Source organism: Schistocerca serialis, chromosome 8 (genome assembly GCF_023864345.2).
Source record: "Schistocerca serialis cubense isolate TAMUIC-IGC-003099 chromosome 8, iqSchSeri2.2, whole genome shotgun sequence".
NCBI lineage: Eukaryota > Metazoa > Arthropoda > Insecta > Orthoptera > Acrididae > Schistocerca > Schistocerca serialis.
The window spans coordinates 210,981,795-210,998,900 of NC_064645.1; the positions used below are offsets into that span (position 1 = coordinate 210,981,795).

Genomic DNA, 17,106 nt, shown 5'->3' on the forward strand with positions numbered 1-17,106 from the left:
TCACGATTAAGAGATGAAAAAAAGAATTGGTATCACATCAAGACCACATCAAAAGCTCAAATATCCAAAATGTAATCATGATCCTCAGCTTCCCTGCACAAATGTGAATAGTAAAGTATTGTGTGTTTATCAACACTGCTGTAACCTTGTATAAATAAAACTGTATCCATGAACAGGATGAAGGCACTTGGAATGTGGAGGTACTGCTGCATGCTAAAGATTGAATGGGCAGATCGTGTGACCAATGCTGATGTCAAGAGCAAACCAAGTGTCTATAGGCTCACAAAAATGTGGCGAGCAATATGTATGAGGTCAGTTCAAAAACTATCAAAACTTTGGTTGACAGAAATACACTTATTGATAAGGAACTACATAACCCTAATCACTCTCAAAGTACTCTCTTTGGTAATGCACACACTTCGCCCACCACTGCCACCATTATTGGAAGCATCTGTGGAATGCTGGCATGGCACTGATGGCCAGGAGTCCCCACCTGGAGAAGCTCGGCTATACTGGTTGGCAGTCAGACGTGCTGACCACTCAGCCAAGAAGACGGACACTGTGGTTAATCAGGTTCCCTGACATGACTCCGTGTGATTTTTGGCTATTTTCCAAGTTGAAAATGCCCTATGAAAGGTACAGGATTTGACTTGAGAGAAGACATCATACCTAATGAGATAGCCCAGTTTATTATTATTCCAAAAGACACATTCCACAGATGTTTCCAATAATGGTGGCAGTGGTGGGAGAGGTGTGCACATCACCAAAGAGAGTACTTTGAGGGCAAAAAAAGGGTTATGCAGTGGGAGAAGTGTGTGCATCACCAAAGGGAGTACTTTGAGGGGAATTAGGGTTATGTAGTTCCTCATCAATAAATTTATTTCTGCCAACCAAAGGTTCGATACTTTTTGGACTCTCATTGTACATACTGTTCTCCACATTTATGTGAGCCTATGGGCACTTCTGTTTCACCTATGTTATGACTTTTGTTGTTAGCTTGTGTTTCATATCTGCAGACCATGGCTATCTGAAATTCCTAAATCCATGCACTTATTATTAACTGATTCACTAGTAACATGCATAATGAGCTGCTTGATATTTAGTATAATTTTATAGTGTATGCTTGTGTTTTACATGTTTCTATGCTGTACTTGAGTGGTTTTTATTTATTTTTTAATAACTTCCCAAGAATTAATCTTCTCAAGTTTTAACCATAGGTAATGTATGTAATAACATATATTGATTACCTTTTGAGTTGTGATCCTTCTTTCTTGTTACATTGGTGACTTTTGAAAGTGAGAGCTGAACTCTCAAAACTATTCAAATCCTTAATAAATGGTGGCCCTTTGGAGATAATTTATACGAAGTTTCAAAATTTAATCAGCCAGGTGATGCATCCCCAATTTCATCATCATAAAGAACAAGGTGCTCCAATGAAATTCATGTTTACTTCACTGAATAGATAAGTTTGTTACGCAGTCTTCTCGTGCAGAAATTAGTTGTAAACATATTACAAATTACTAAATGAAAAGTAATGTAAACTTAACATGAGAATAAATAGTAAAATGATGGAGATAATACATTTAAAACATGTAATTCAGCTTGATATTTATATGCCAATGCAAAAGTTACTTATAGAAGGAGGCATGGAATGTTGTTGAAAACCTTGATTAATAATGCAACATGCCAATGATCTTGAAAAGTCTGTGGTGTCTTCAATTTACTTCTGCCTGTTGCGACACACTTTTCCTCACAGAACAATAAAGAGGGATATGTAATGAAAGTTTATTTTTCAGTTTGCACTTATAAAGAACTTTGTACTAACTTCTGTGGCAGTATATCACTCACTATGAATCATCATCAAGCACTAATAAGCATTCACAGTATCTCTGTGTCAATAACCATTAGATCACACGCCTCAGAAAACACTGAATTTCAGTGAAACGTATCTCCTACATCGTACATTTCACCAAGAAGTTCATAATTAAGTTACACATGTACTATAACAATAAAAGTTCACATCTTATTTCATATACAACAGTTTTCATAAAATTTTCCAGATAGCTGCATCTATAAATTTCATACAACAAACTATCATGAGATCACTAAAGGTACACTTCACAGCCTCAGTTTCAGTTTACTGGAATTTTACTGGGGATCCCAAATACTTTTCATTGCTCCATCACTTAATTCTTCCACAGGAAGTACTTTCAATGTTTTCAGTGTTTCGAGATAAAACGTCAGTTCAGAAGTCACAATTCTGTAAGGAAGCAAAGAATAATATTTATAATTCAATATATAAACTAGCTGTACTGAGTTTCAACACTTTGAAGTTAAGTTAAAAATAAGTCAGTTTAAAAGCTTTGAACATTTCCAAACATTAGTGAAAACAATATATTGCCAAGAAGAGCATTTAAGTAGCAAAATAAATCAACACTCTACATGGGAATATTTAAAGAAATAAGACAGATTACATTTTAAATTCTACTTTTTATATTCTGTCTGCAGCATCACTGTTTTCTGATTACCTGCTACAATGGTTGTAATAGAACGTAAAGCTCCTGAAACTAAGCCTACACATAATTCTCTGAAGACAAAGAATACTAATATAGATAAATTTTAAACTAATGGCATCATCTAATAACTTGTTTGATATTAGTACACTATTAAAAACATTGTGTTGGAACAAAAATTTATCTATAATTTACGAATCTGCAAATTCTTAATTTATTATATTTGTTCAGCAAAATGCTGAACCAAATGTAAGTAACAAGTCACACAAATCCATATGAATATTTAATTACTGAAACACATCCTTTTCTTTCTCCACACCCACCTGCCCCTGTAACCATTCACAATCCGCCAGTGTGTTTACTGTAATAATACTGTAAAAAGAAAAAGAGTTCACACGAAAGTTAGGCAATTTTCTGTTAACTACATACTGAATGTCTATGTGCCACAAGTTAATCAGCTATTTTTTCACATTTTTGTTTGCTGCTTTCATCCTGAAATTCCTCCTCTCATATAATTCTGTATCTAATTGAGTTATTCTTGTGAAGATTGCGTTAATTATAATGTTACTTCATGTGAAAGTATCCTATTTTTGTCTCTAGATGACTCGTGTCTGTGAGTGGTTACATTTGAGACTTGCGAGAGGCAGCGTAAAACACACCACCTCCTACTCAATCTTCGAATGCCACTACTGCTTCCATTAATTGGTACATGGGTCATATCTATGTTCAAGATCCACATGCAAAACCTGCAGCACACATCCACCCAGCACATCATATTCCAAACTTGTCAACGGTACACCTTTCTACAGTCCAGTATGTACAACCCCAGTTGTCATTTGCACCATGATTCCCAAGAAATTTTTATTGCAGTTTTGTCTTGCTACGGTTTTACATTCAGTACTCAGTCATACCAGCCAGCTACATGTGCTGCTATACGCATACTGAATTGACAGACCGAAGTCAAAGATGTTCCATAGTCCAGCATACTCTGAACAACTGGACCTCCAACAGGGCATATGGCTTTATGCCATGTGTCTCTTTGTCCCTGTCTCAGTCTTTTTCCATTATTCCCCGGCTGCTCTGTAATACTGCTGTTCTTCCTAGCAGCCTTTACTTTCTGTTGCCTGTACAAGTTGTATATGGGATATTCCTCCTGGAAGATCCTCTGTAACCTGTATCGGCAATAACAACCAAACTTTTCCTCAAATTTTGTCACTTTCATTCAACCTGACAATCCAATTCTTCCACTCCGCCCAGATGCCACCTGAGTTGCCCTGTACACATTATACCACCAGAAACAGGACAAATTCCTCTGCAACTACTACACTGTTTTTTGTGCTAGCTTGACCAAAAAGTTGTTCATCAACAGACACGGTCTAACTGTTGCCAAGGAAAAGTTTGCTCTGGCTCTGCATTCCTATACTTTTCTTGCGCAAAACCTCTCTCTTCCAACAACCCCAGCCTCTCCCCTCAACTTAATACTTCTATGTTGTCAGAGAGTGTACTCTGATGAAGAATGCAAGTTCAAAAACTGAGTTGGTACATTCATGTGCCTATTTACAGCACAGTGACTCTAATGTATGGTAAAGCGGGGTGGCTACTCAAACTTGGTGAGAGAAAAAAAAAGGAACAACGTGACAAGGAAGAAGCTCCTGATAAATTAATTTTTTTTTTTGTGTGTGTGTGTGTGTGTGTGTGTGTGTGTGTGTGTGTGTGTTGGGGGGGAGGGGGGCTAGCATATTACAATAACATGATCTTCCTTTCCTCTCAGGTGAGCTGTATAACACCCACAAGCACTAGTTTAGCCATAGTTTTTTAACATCAGTAATTTAGATAGAATAATAATCATATGGTTAACACACTTTGAAATATTAAAAATTCTAAAATTTGTGATTTATAACACTAAATAAAATTCAGTTTCATTATGTTGAAAACACAGAATTCCCTGAAATTTTATGAAATACCTGAAATTCTCTGAGATTTCCCTGACCATTCAATACAAAATGTAATTCCCTAAGAAATCCAGGTTTTCCAGGAGAATTGCCACCCTAGATAAGAGGTTGTTTTCAGTCACTTGATATTATTGGAAATCCTAAGCATAATCATCCCATTGATTTATTTCTAAACTTTGTGGCAAGAATTCAAAGGAGAGGCTTCATAGTGTAATATCCCAGCTCCCAAGACTGTGCTAGCATACAATGTTTTATTTAACATCTGTTTAGGAATCCAATCAGCTAGTGTGTTCAATGAACACACTATTGTTCTAATAATAAATTCTGAAATATGACTATGTACCACATTCCATCTGCAAGAGAGATGCCTTTACTCTTTGAACTGCAGTTGCTCCTTGGAGAGTTAAATCTAACACAAAAAGCAGATAGATGATAAACTGTTACAATATGTGATTGAGAACAGAGATGTGGAAACTATGTGAGATCACGTGCTTGGCGTGTGCAATCAGCTGATCACCTCCGAATGTGTAGGAGTCCGCACACCTGCTGCTTGGAACACTGCCTCGTACTTATTCCTTGCCGTGGTGTAGACACTTGGTGAATTCTAAGATTTAGCAATTAATTATTCTGTTGATATTGATATTAACTAGTTGTTCTACTACTATTGAAAGAAATACATGTTCATATTCTCTTTCCCATTCGAGTTTATTACACAGAGTAGCTGAAAACACCATATGTTAACTCAAAGCAGTGAATTGTTGAATGCAATAACTGCCGAACATAGTCCACATGCTGAGCATGTCAAATAAGCTGCGGCCCCGTATCCCTACAAGATTGCCGGCCGCGGTGGTCGTGCGGTTCTAGGCGCTCCAGTCCGGAGCCGCGCTGCTGCTACGGTCGCAGGTTCGAATCCTGCCTCGGGCATGGATGTGTGTGATGTCCTTAGGTTAGTTAGGTTTAAGTAGTTCTAAGTTCTAGGGGACTGATGACCTCAGATGTTAAGTCCCATAGTGCTCAGAGCCATTTGAACCCTACAAGATTAACAACACTGATGACCTCGAAGTGATCGTGGTCAGGAATACAGATTACAAGACAAGATATTGTGTCACACAGCAGTATGACTTCCACCATTTTAGCTACACAACTCCGCACTCTGGTTTGAGCCAATTGTGGCAAGTTTCTATGTTCCAGAATAATGACAGATTCTGGCAAATTTGCACTAGTGGTTAGTCAGCTTGATCACAGATATGCATCGGATGTGCACGATATTATAACAGCACCACTGGAGACAGACGCCTACCTGAAACTGAAAGCTGAACTCGTATATCAAGTATCCGCCTAGCAGGAAGAGAGGATAGTACAAGTGCCCACTCAGGACAATTTAGGTGACATAAAGCCTTCACAATACCTCCGCCACCTACGATGCAAGGTCGATGCACACACCATCCCTGAACTGCTAGTAAGCACAATATATAGCAGCAGACTGCCAGCACAAGTCAAGGCCATAACAACACTCAAACTGAAAAGCCTCCGGATGACGTGGCCAATTGGACCAACTGGATACAGGATGCCATTGTACCTACCTCTTGTTCCGAACTGACAGTAAAGTGCAGCAGTACACTGATGGACCTCAAATCAGACTGCGAGTGGACAAAAAAATCGCGCACTGGAACAACAACTGAATGATGGGCTGTTTAACAAAGTTGACACCCTAAGCAATCAATTGAATGAACTTCTCACTGACCTCCACATTAAAGGTAGATATCAATGGAGATCGTGGAATCTTCCTGCATCGAACACTCCTTGTTGTGACTACTCATAAGCAGTTAACATATGCTGTTACCATCAGCAGTTCGCCGACCAAGTGCGTAAGTGTAATCTGCTGTGAGAATACATCAACCTTAAGTGCCAGGCAGAAAACGATGCATCTAATTGTTTATCTGCACACCTGTTTATGACCAACTACAAGAAGAGGTGCAAATTCTTGGTCCACACAGGATTGGAATTGAGTATTTTGCAAAGAGACAAACTGTGTAAGTGCCACCCGGCCACAAACTTCAGATTATCGGTGGCTAACAACTCCGCCATCCAGACGTACGGCATGGAACATCATGGGGTATATATGTGGGATTGTGACATGGAATTTTGTCATCATGGACGTGGCAGAGCTGATAATCGGGGTGGATCTCCTAGCACACTACCGCCTGCTCCAAGACATTGCCAACAACCACTTGCTGGACACTGTCACCAGATGGTCTACGGCTCGATTCCGACACCATGCGGTCGGCAGCGACACCACGGTCATCCAGGTTGCAGAGGAAGAGTACACAAAACTACTTGACCAGTTCCCATTCCCAGGATCCCACAACAGGTATGCCATAATACTGTCCATTATATGAATGCCACGGCAAGTTCCCCGGTGTCATGTAGACCCAAACAGCTGGCCCCAGGCAAATACACCACTGCAAAAGTGGAATTTGATGCCACACTAGCTGAAGGAATCATTCGTCAGTCCATCGGAGCACACTAGTCACCCCTCCACCTAGTATCCATGAAGAACAGTGTGTGGCGCCCATGCTGTGATTACCATGTGTTAAATGCAACAACCATCCTTGATCATTACCCTGTGCCACATTTGAAAGATTACAACCACACCTTATTAAGCAGAAAACAAGTGTTCAGCGTATTTGATTACATCAAGGCTCTCCTCAGTGCTATGAGCTTTACCAAATTGTTGTGTGTACTTGGATGATATCCTTGTCTTTTCAGAAACACCGGAGCAGCACGAGCTTCATCTCAAGCAAGTCTTTGAGCACCTGGTCACACAAAGTACTGGCCTGAATGTTTCTAAGGTGTGTTCGCCCAACCAGAAATAACTTCCTTGGGCCATCAAATTTCGTCAGAGGGATCATGCCCCTTACTAGAGACAGTCGAGACCATATTAAATATTTCACATCCCATAACAGCAAACTATGCAGATTTCTTGTCATGCTCAATGTTTACTGGTGCCACCTGTCACTGGAAACCGCACTGTCTGGTCCAAAAGCAGAAACTCGTGCAATGGACACCGCTGATTGATGCATTTGAAGCTGCCAAAAAGAGCATTGTCAACGCTGCATTCCTTGCTCATCCAGCGACAGATGCACTCCTAGCACTAGCAGTAGATGCTAGCTAGACAGCCATTGGGGCTGCACTCCAACAATGTGTAAACGAGACATGGCAATCCCTCACCTTTTTCCTCGCGCAATCTAATGCCCTTGCAACAACAATGGAGCACATACGATAGAGAATTGTCAACCATTTACACAGCGGTAGTGTATTTCCACGCACAACAAGTAGTGAAGGGGTTTACAATATACACGGGCCATAAACCCCTCACATACACTTTCCACCAAAGCGATTTCAGCAGATATTCAGCGTGTCTCACATCTGAACAACATTGTAGCTGACTGCTTCTCATTGAGTTGGAGCCGTCACCAAAACTGTTGACCTCCTATGTTTGTCCAATATGCAACAATGTGATCATGAGCTCTGCGACCCACTCAAAGATACTGAGGCACACCTTCAACTCAAATACGTAAACATGTCAGAAACAAATGTGCAATTATACTGTGACATCACCACTGGAATGTCCGCCCCTGGTAGCTGAGTGGTCAGCACAACAAACTGTCAATCTTAAGGGCCTGGGTTCGATTCCTGGCTGGGTCGGAGATTTTCTCCGATCAGGGGCTGGATAATGTGTTGTCCTAATCGTCATCATTTCATCCCCATCGACGCGCAAGTCACCGAAGTGGCGTCAAATCAAAAGACTTGCACCAGGCGAGTGGTCTACCTGACGGGAGGCCCTCGTCACACACATCACTGGAAAGACTCGCCCATATGTGCTAGCAGAGCTCCGCAAGCGCATTTTTCATGGTCTTCATGACCTGTGTCACCCAGGAATCACGTGAACCGCTAAACTTGTCTCCGGCTGCTACACATGGCCTGGACTACAGATGGATTGCCGGAAGTGGGCTCGTTCATGTCTAGGCTCCCAACATAGTACAGTTTAGTGCCATGTCCATGTGCCCATCAGAAACTTTCCACAGACAACTGAGAAATTTGCCCGTGTTCACATTGACGTCATGGGATCCTTGCTACCGTCAGATGATCAATACTATTTGCTAACAATCAGAGACAAATTTACGTGTTGGCCAGAATTGATCCCAGTGAACAACACCTCCACAGATATTCTGACAGTGGTGTTCATGTCTCAGAGGGCTGTGTGTTAACAGTTGTCCACTACACATTACTAACGACTGAGGATGCCAGTTCAAGTTGGAGCTATTTGCACATCTCAGCAAGTTTTGTGGCGCAAGCCACCATTTTACCAAAAGCTACCAAGCAGCCAATAACAGTATGGTGGAAGAATGGCACAGACCTCTTTAAGATGGTGCTCATGTGTTATGACTCCAAGTGAGCTGCAGGCTTACCATTTGTCCTACTTGCCCTGCACGCAGTGAATAAGCCAGATCTTGATGCGGCACTGGCAGAAATGGTCTATGGCAAGACACCGAGGCTGCCAGGGGAACTTATCGATATACACGCCTCAACAGGGAAGTTCCACATTTGCTAGATTTCATGGCAGAGCTGAGGCAGCAGTTCTAGCAAATCCAGCCCAGGCCAGCATCATGAAACAGCTCACAACCAATACTTGTGCACAAGGAGTTGCCCAACAGTATTCATGCCATGCTCTGTAGAGATGGCGTCAGACCAGCACATATGCCTCCTCATATCGGCCCCCATCGTGTTCAGACCTGTCATGACAAGATGTTGACTATTTTGATCACTGGCAAACAGCACCCTGTTTCCTTTGATGGTGTAAAGCCTGAATTTGTTTCAGAAGACTCAATCACTACTCCTCAGACATATCACCCGCCTCCACTGTGGTCTAAAAATGATCACCCACCTCCCATCTCTCTCTGCAGTGCCACAGTCACTACGCCAAGCACACTCTGGTCATCCAATACATTTTCCTTTAAGATTCTGAGACGACGCTGAGCCTGTTGCATGTTGACAACACTCCGCTTCTCTGCGGTGGGCTGGTGTGCCAACTACATGAAATTATGCGCTTGGTATTCACAATCAGCTGATTGCCACCGAATTCACGGAGTTCGTGTGCCTGCTGCTTGGGGCACTGCCACGTGCTTATTTCTTGCATCAGTGCAGACGCTCACTGAATTCTGTGATTTAGCAATTACTTATTATAGTGCTGACTAGTACTTAGTTATTCCATTATTGCTGAAGGGAAAAGATGTCCATATCCTCTCTCCTATTCGAATTTATTACACAGGGTAGCTGAAAGCGATGTATGTTAACTCGGAGCACCAAATTGTTGAATGCAACAACTGCCGTCCGTAGTCCACACGCAGTGCATGTCAAATAAACCACGACCTCGTATCCTCACAAAATTAGCAGCAGATGTGTACAAAGCTTGAACAGAATTTTAACTCATTGTTGCCTGCCATTAACAACAATTTTATTTTTACTTTGCTACTGTGACAAATGTGTTAAAAGTACTGAAGAGAAGAGACTGTAAATTTCCTCAAGGATGTAATACAGTGCTGAAAAGGTATTTAAACAAGATTCATTTCATAAACTGTTCATTTCTGAGTGTGAACATATGTGCAAGGCTTCTGTATGACATTCGAACATTTGGTTCGTGATGTTTGCTAACGAATCTGCGTCACTGCTTAGGGTGCATTGGAAGATGTTTTTACCGGTAACTGAAGTAATCTGGTGTCTGTCTATGCATCATCAAACCAAGTGATAAATGAATTGCACTGGATCAGTTTCTGAAGCTTTTATACAAAGTCCCACATATTATCAGCAACTTACAGCCAAGTGACGGGTATCTCCAGCTGCTGCTGCTGCTACTACTACACAATGAATTGTCGAGCACCATTAAGTACTGTCTTTCAATTCTTGACAGGGACTACTGAATTTTCAGTGACATACAGGAAGAAACTGATAATTGGAAACCAAACCAGGGTTTTATTTAAAGTATTTTTATTTTTTATAGCGGAACGCATAAAAATTACTATGAAAATATGGAAACTTGTGGAAACTCTGATTACACCAGCCGATGACAGCAGATATTGAGAGTGTAGAACACCTGATGTAGTCAGTCAATAGCAACATTACTATTAAGTAGCACGAACAAACACATAGGAAAAGTTAAGATTTTAATTAAAATAGAGGTTATAGCTACAAGAAAAGCTAAGCTTTCCAAATAATATTGATTCTTTTTTGCATAAGTTACACTTTAAGATAAATCACAGAAATGTGCCAGTAAAATTTTAAATAATTTCCAGTCTTTTGGGCACAAAATTCCTCTAAGTGGCTAGTCCTCAAAGTGTTACATTTTAAATGATAGTCAAATGCTCTGTGGTTTAAGAAATTCCTCGTCCATCTCACATGTAACATAATTCATCTTGCTTAAAATGAAATTTAGTTTGAAAGTTTTTCAAACCACCATTCACCATATTTTCCTGCTACCTGTTAGAAATAGGTTCGTTTCAGCAGTTGTCAGAGGAAGGAGTTACTGCGCGTGTGCAGCCCCTACAGTGATGTAGGAAGCCCTTAAGTTCTTACGTACATAGCATTAAGAGCGCTTACACTATGTCAAAAAAGGACACCAGACTATACTCCAAGAACACCACAATTTTGTAAACCATACTACAATGCACAATTCAGCTTAAAGTGCACTTTTTTATGTCCACATTCACAATGAAGAGGCCCCAACCCGGTATTAAGCTTTTCAGTGTGGTTTTCTGGATGCAAATTTTCTTGGTGTACCCCTACTCTATCATCTCATGTTTGGCTTTTTATTACGGCATAATGCCATACATGCCAGAAGATGTAAATGCGCACTTGAAATTCAGCGAACAGTTGAAACCAGGCAATAGTGTGGAATGAAAACTTCATTTCAAATACATTGACTGCCTCTGCAGAAAACATTAATAAAAACCAAATTTCTTTAGCAAACCAACATAGATAGCTTTATTGTTATGGAAGGAAATTTAATGCTTGACTGCCAACAGTGTGGAAATAACATAAAATCAGAGACAGGAAAATAACTAAACATAATGACAGGTCACATTGAAACAACCCCCCTCCCCATTACAACTCTGACTGCTTTGCGCATGCGCAAATCTAACTGCTCTGGGTAGCATCTGGCTACTTGTTGCTTCTGCTGACACTTCAAGTAGCCAGAAGAAGGAGAAGATACTGCTCATACGTGACTTACTGCACAAGTGCAAGACCCTGCTGGCAACTGCTCGAAGGAACCTAATATAACCAGTTGTGACGTCACGCTCATCAAAAGCACTTTGTTATGAAGTATTGCATAATCTTCGCCCTAAAGCCTTTGACACATTTTATTGTTGGCAGATACTTGTGCATGCACTGTGTTTTGGTGTTGTAAATGGCGCATTTCCTTTACAACTTACATTTTATTTGGTTTTTTTCCTCTCATTTATGTTTTATTGCTGCAGCATTATTCTACAGTAGCGGGACACAGTAAAATTCTTTGTTACAGTATTAGTTCTTAGCAGTCGAAATTACAAAAATTTAACTGAAAACTAAAGACAATGAAAAATTCCTGGAATCCTAAAAAATCCTGGGTTTTTCCCAGTTTTCTCCTGGATGAAAAAATTCCCACGTTCTTCCCGGGTTTCCCAGCTGTCCCAGGGCGTATACACTGTGTGTTAGCTGAAAGGTTGAAACCAATCAAAATATGCAGCTTCATGGCAGGTGAATATGGTGAAAGTGGTCTGAGTCAAAACAAAAGTGTACGAGAGCGCAGGTAAGTTCAGACAGGTGTAACAAGCACTGAAGATTTTCCATGCTAAGAACATTATTTCTGTGCAGTCACGGAGAACAACAATGTGAGAGATGAAAATTGATATCAGAAAACATGCATATTACGATGAATGATATTGTAGCAACAATGAATGTTAATGTTGGCTCAGACAATCATATTGTTCATGACATACTGATATTCAAGAAAGTAGGTGAGTTCCAAAACATTTGACATAAGAAATGAAAGAAAGGGTGCACTCATGTGTGCAGGAACCAGTGAAAGATGCTTTTAGTCACTCATAGTTCACTGATTATGTCCTGTTTCTTATTGAACGACACCTTCATAAAGTAGAGAGAGCATGCTTCTCCAAAAATGAAATGTGTGTTTAGGTTAAATATTCTTATTGTTACATACTCTTCTGTGCTATGATATTAAATATTCTTTTTGTTACATATTCTTCTGTGCTATGATACAACAGAATACGTCTTAACATACCCATGTTGAGGACCACCATTGTTGACAACGTTCAGTTTCATTAATTGTTCTCTCAGACGTGACTTGAAGAGAGAGTTAACAGTGCGGTATATATACTGAACCTGAGCTTCTGGCAGCACTGTTGCTACAGCTTCATGGAGTTTTGTTAGGTGCCTGTCATGAAAAGGCAGAAACAGAAGATGTAATGCTTTTCAACATACAAGTATTAACACTAAGAAACAAATATTAAAAAAAAAAAGATTTTTAAAAAGTTGTATGTAATGTAGAAAGAAGAAAATGACCATGCGTAGCTAACATATTGAAAATATCGAGAGGTAACTTGAATTGAATTGTGAATTGTGTTTTATCCATCTCATGACGTACATTTGCTATCCATTTGGTATGCGTACAGGAGACATGTCAAAAATTTATAAAACAATTACAATGATTTTTACACTAATAAATAATAACACTATAATAAATAACAACACTATAAGGATAACACATTGTACCCAGCTCAAATTTCCAGTTTGTCAAGTATGAATTCCTCCACTGAATAACAACACTTCAGTGTCAGTACCTCATATAGCTTTCTTTTAAGTGAACCTAAATTCATCTGCATCAACTTGTTCCCTTTTAATTTATTACAAATTTTCATTCCCATGTATTGAGGCCCCTGGGCTTACAGTCTGAGGCGGTGGGTGGGGAGCATAAAATTTTCTTTGTTTCTGGTATCATGTGAATGGACTAAATGGTTTCCCTCAAATAATTGATGTCTTGTGTAAAAAATATAATAATCTCATATATGTGTAAGGATGGAAGAGTTAATATTTTAAGTTTTCTAAATAATGGTAGACATGGTTCTTTGTAATTTGCAGTGCACATATTTTGTATGATTTTTTTCTGTTTTTTTTTTTTTAAGTATCCGCACTATGTTTGTTGAGTTACCCCAAAAAACAATACCATACCTAATAATGGATTTGAAGTAGCTTGTATATGCTACTTTTCGTGTGTCCATGTCAGTTGCAGTTGACAATATTTGCATTGAAAATGCAAAGCTGCTCAGTTTGTTTGCCAGGTATTCAATGTGTGCCTGCCAGCTCAAATTTTTATCTACTTTTAAACCTAAGAATTTGACTGAGTCAACTTCTTCTATACCTTGATGAGCAATAGACCTTGGGCAGGTACTAAATTTAAGTGCTATAAAATCTGTTATAAAAACATGCAAATATATCAGTTTCAGTCCATCCAAAAATAAACTTCCTTATTCCACAATCAAAAATAGTTATGGTAGATGAGGGCTGTTTCAATCATAAATGAGTGTCAGTAATAACACCATTAATAAAAATAACAACTATCTTTAGCAAGTCCTTTATTTAAACTGGTAATCAAGAAGCCAAGGCAACAGAAAAACAATGACAGAATGTTTCTGTTCCAATTTCATTTCAAGTGAGGCAGGATGGATGATTAGAGTGTAATGTCCAATTGATGATGAAGTCACAAGTGGAGTACAATGGCAGCTCAGACAAGGACAGAGGAGAAAATCAGCTATGGCCTCTTCTAGGGAACCATACCACCATTTGCCTTATTTGATTTGGGGGAACCTACGGGAAAAATAAATTGGGAATGCTGCATAGTCTTGTCACTATTTATTGCATGAAAGGATTTACCATATCACATAATGAGGATATGAGACATTAAAAAATATTAATGGTATCAATAAATTAAAAGTCTGTATGTACAATGAGAGGCAAAAAGATTGCCCAGCCCAAATAATTTAGAGTCCAAGAACAGAGAATTGTGTAAGCCCAAGTTCAGAAGTGCCAGTGTCCACAATTCTGAAAGTCTGTGGAGCTTCACCTTAATGTTTACATTGTCAAATAGAAGCAATATAATAGCTAGGATACAGTATAAGTCGAGATTCATTGCAATTTAACTTATCATATCATTTCTTTTGAAAATCATTATTCACGCATGTAGAAACGGTTGAAATATAAGAACTCAACGTCAGTAGAATTACTCTAACGATGAGCGTTTCACATCTGTTTCAACTGCTGAGTAGATAAGCTGTGGTTTATAAACACAACAGACAAGCATTCGAATCAAACTGGAGTCAAATCTCATTTTTTAAAAAAATGATCTGTGTAGGTAATATTTTAAACCTCAATTTGTTACAAATTGTGCAGTTGTAGGCTTTTCCAGGTCCCATATTCTTTCAAAAGATTTCTTTTTTATGATAGTCTTATCTTTAAACAAACAGCCAAGTTGGCTGTAGTAAAAATATTGAAAATGGATGTATTTATTTGCAATTACTTTGACCGCTACCTGGTGTGTGTATAATTTTCAGCTAAGAAGATCGTTGTCAGCTAAGAAGATCGTTGTCAGCTAAGAAGATCGTTGTCAGCTAAGAAGATCGTTGTCAGCTAAGAAGATCGTTGTCAGCTAAGAAGATCGTTGTCAGCTAAGAAGATCGTTGTCAGCTAAGAAGATCGTTGTCAGCTAAGAAGATCGTTGTCAGCTAAGAAGATCGTTGTCAGCTAAGAAGATCGTTGTCAGCTAAGAAGATCGTTGTCAGCTAAGAAGATCGTTGTCAGCTAACTGGCAATTTTTGTTAAGTCCTTAAGCGCGGTTTACATGAATGAGTGGCTGTGCCCTACAGTATATGTTGTTTCAATTTAGTATTCATTCTTCCATTATGGTAGCTCCTTGGTAGTGTCAGCTTACTGAACTGGTAGCTCTAGTACGTGTCAGATCGAATATCGACACAGCCTTTTTTTTTTTTATCATGTCACAAATGTTTTGTGCTTTATTTAATTTTTGTTACTAAATTATATTTTCTGTTTTTCAGTATGCTGTTCAGCAAATAACCAATTATTGTTTGTGAATTTGGTGTCTAAACTTAATCTTCCTCAGAAGGTTATATTTATCTCACCTCCCATAACAATAAAAATAATCTTCCTTGGAGGGTGATATTCACCTGACTTCCTATAAAAATACAAATAATATAGTAGCAAGTAGATTTGTAATTTGAAATTAATATTGTTAGCCTGTTAACTATGTAGGCCTTTTAAAGAAAATAGGAATTTCATAAAATGACTAATAGGCTATGTACAGCTTCAGTATTTTGCCCATATGCCACTGGCATCAAGAACAGCTTGGATCCTTCAAGGCATAGAATTGACAAGTCTACGGAAAAAGTCCTCACCGATGTTAACTCTCCCCCATGAAGAATGAACCACATGCCAGAGCATTCACAGTTCCCAGAGGAGGGTCTTGCCAATTGTCTGGCAGAATCTTCTTAAGCTGAGTGTACGTGCTCCATGGGTTTGAGATCAGATGACTCTGGAGGCCACAGAGAGAACTGAATAATATTCTCCCTACTTTGAAACCAGTTCTGAATCCTAGTGCTAGTGTGTGATGGATGATTATCGTATTAGTAATCAAACAATGGAAAATCCTGGAAGGACTGTACCAATATTATAAAAGGATACTTGCTACTCAACATATAGCGGAGGTGCTGTGCCACAGATAGGCACAACAAAAAGACTGTCGCAATATAAGCTTTTGGCCAACAAGACCTTTGTCAAAAGTAGATCTCTTGTTTTCAAAGAAAGCAATCACTTGCTCACAAACATTTACATCAGCCATTTTGAAGCAGACCTAGACATATGCCAATCAGTTGATATGTTTCTCTTAGCTGTGAACTACAGAGACACAAGGTGGCACTCTAAGCAATTACAAATAAATACATCCATTTTAAATATTTTTACCATAATAATTTGTAGTGAATTTTAAAATATTACCCACAAAGGTCTAAATAAAAAAAATTATAGTAATTTTTGAGAACATTTTTTGTGAAGAACAGTGGTTTTTCTCAGTACTTTAAAATGAACATAAACAATCTCAACCACATTGATTCCCGTTAGATTTGAACACTCATCCTTTATGTTCATAAAACGTCACCTACCCACTCATCCACTGAAACAGATGTGAAATGCTCACTGTTGTAGTAATTCTACCGTCGTGGAGTTCTCATATTTCAATTGTTTCTACGTGCTTAAATAATGATTTTCAAAAGAAATGATATGATGAGTTAAACTGCAATGAATGTTGACATATGGTGTATCTTAACTATTATATTGCTTCTATTTGATGATATAAGCACTAAGCTTACGCTCCACAGACCACTAGAGTTGCGAACACTGGCACTTTTGAACTTGGGCAGGCACAATGCTCTGTTCTTGGACTCCAAATCATTTTAGCCTGGCATTCTTCTTGGCTTTCATTGTACATGAAACATTCTGCATTTTCCATTTCCTATGGA

General features: G+C 39.0%; 1 protein-coding gene across 1 annotated transcript in view; it reads right to left on the reverse strand.

The window, feature by feature from the left end:
• Positions 1–1,566: 1,566 nt before the first annotated feature.
• The window catches only part of LOC126416457 (vacuolar protein sorting-associated protein 54), a 151,990-nt gene continuing 136,450 nt past the window's right edge, over positions 1,567–17,106 (reverse strand). Inside the window, exons 18-19 of the mRNA XM_050084190.1 lie at positions 12,804–12,956; positions 1,567–2,260 (exon numbers count right to left, since the gene is read on the reverse strand). Of these exons, the coding sequence (XP_049940147.1) occupies positions 2,149–2,260; positions 12,804–12,956 (265 nt within the window). The 3' untranslated portion in view covers positions 1,567–2,148. The remainder of the gene's footprint in view (positions 2,261–12,803; positions 12,957–17,106) is intronic.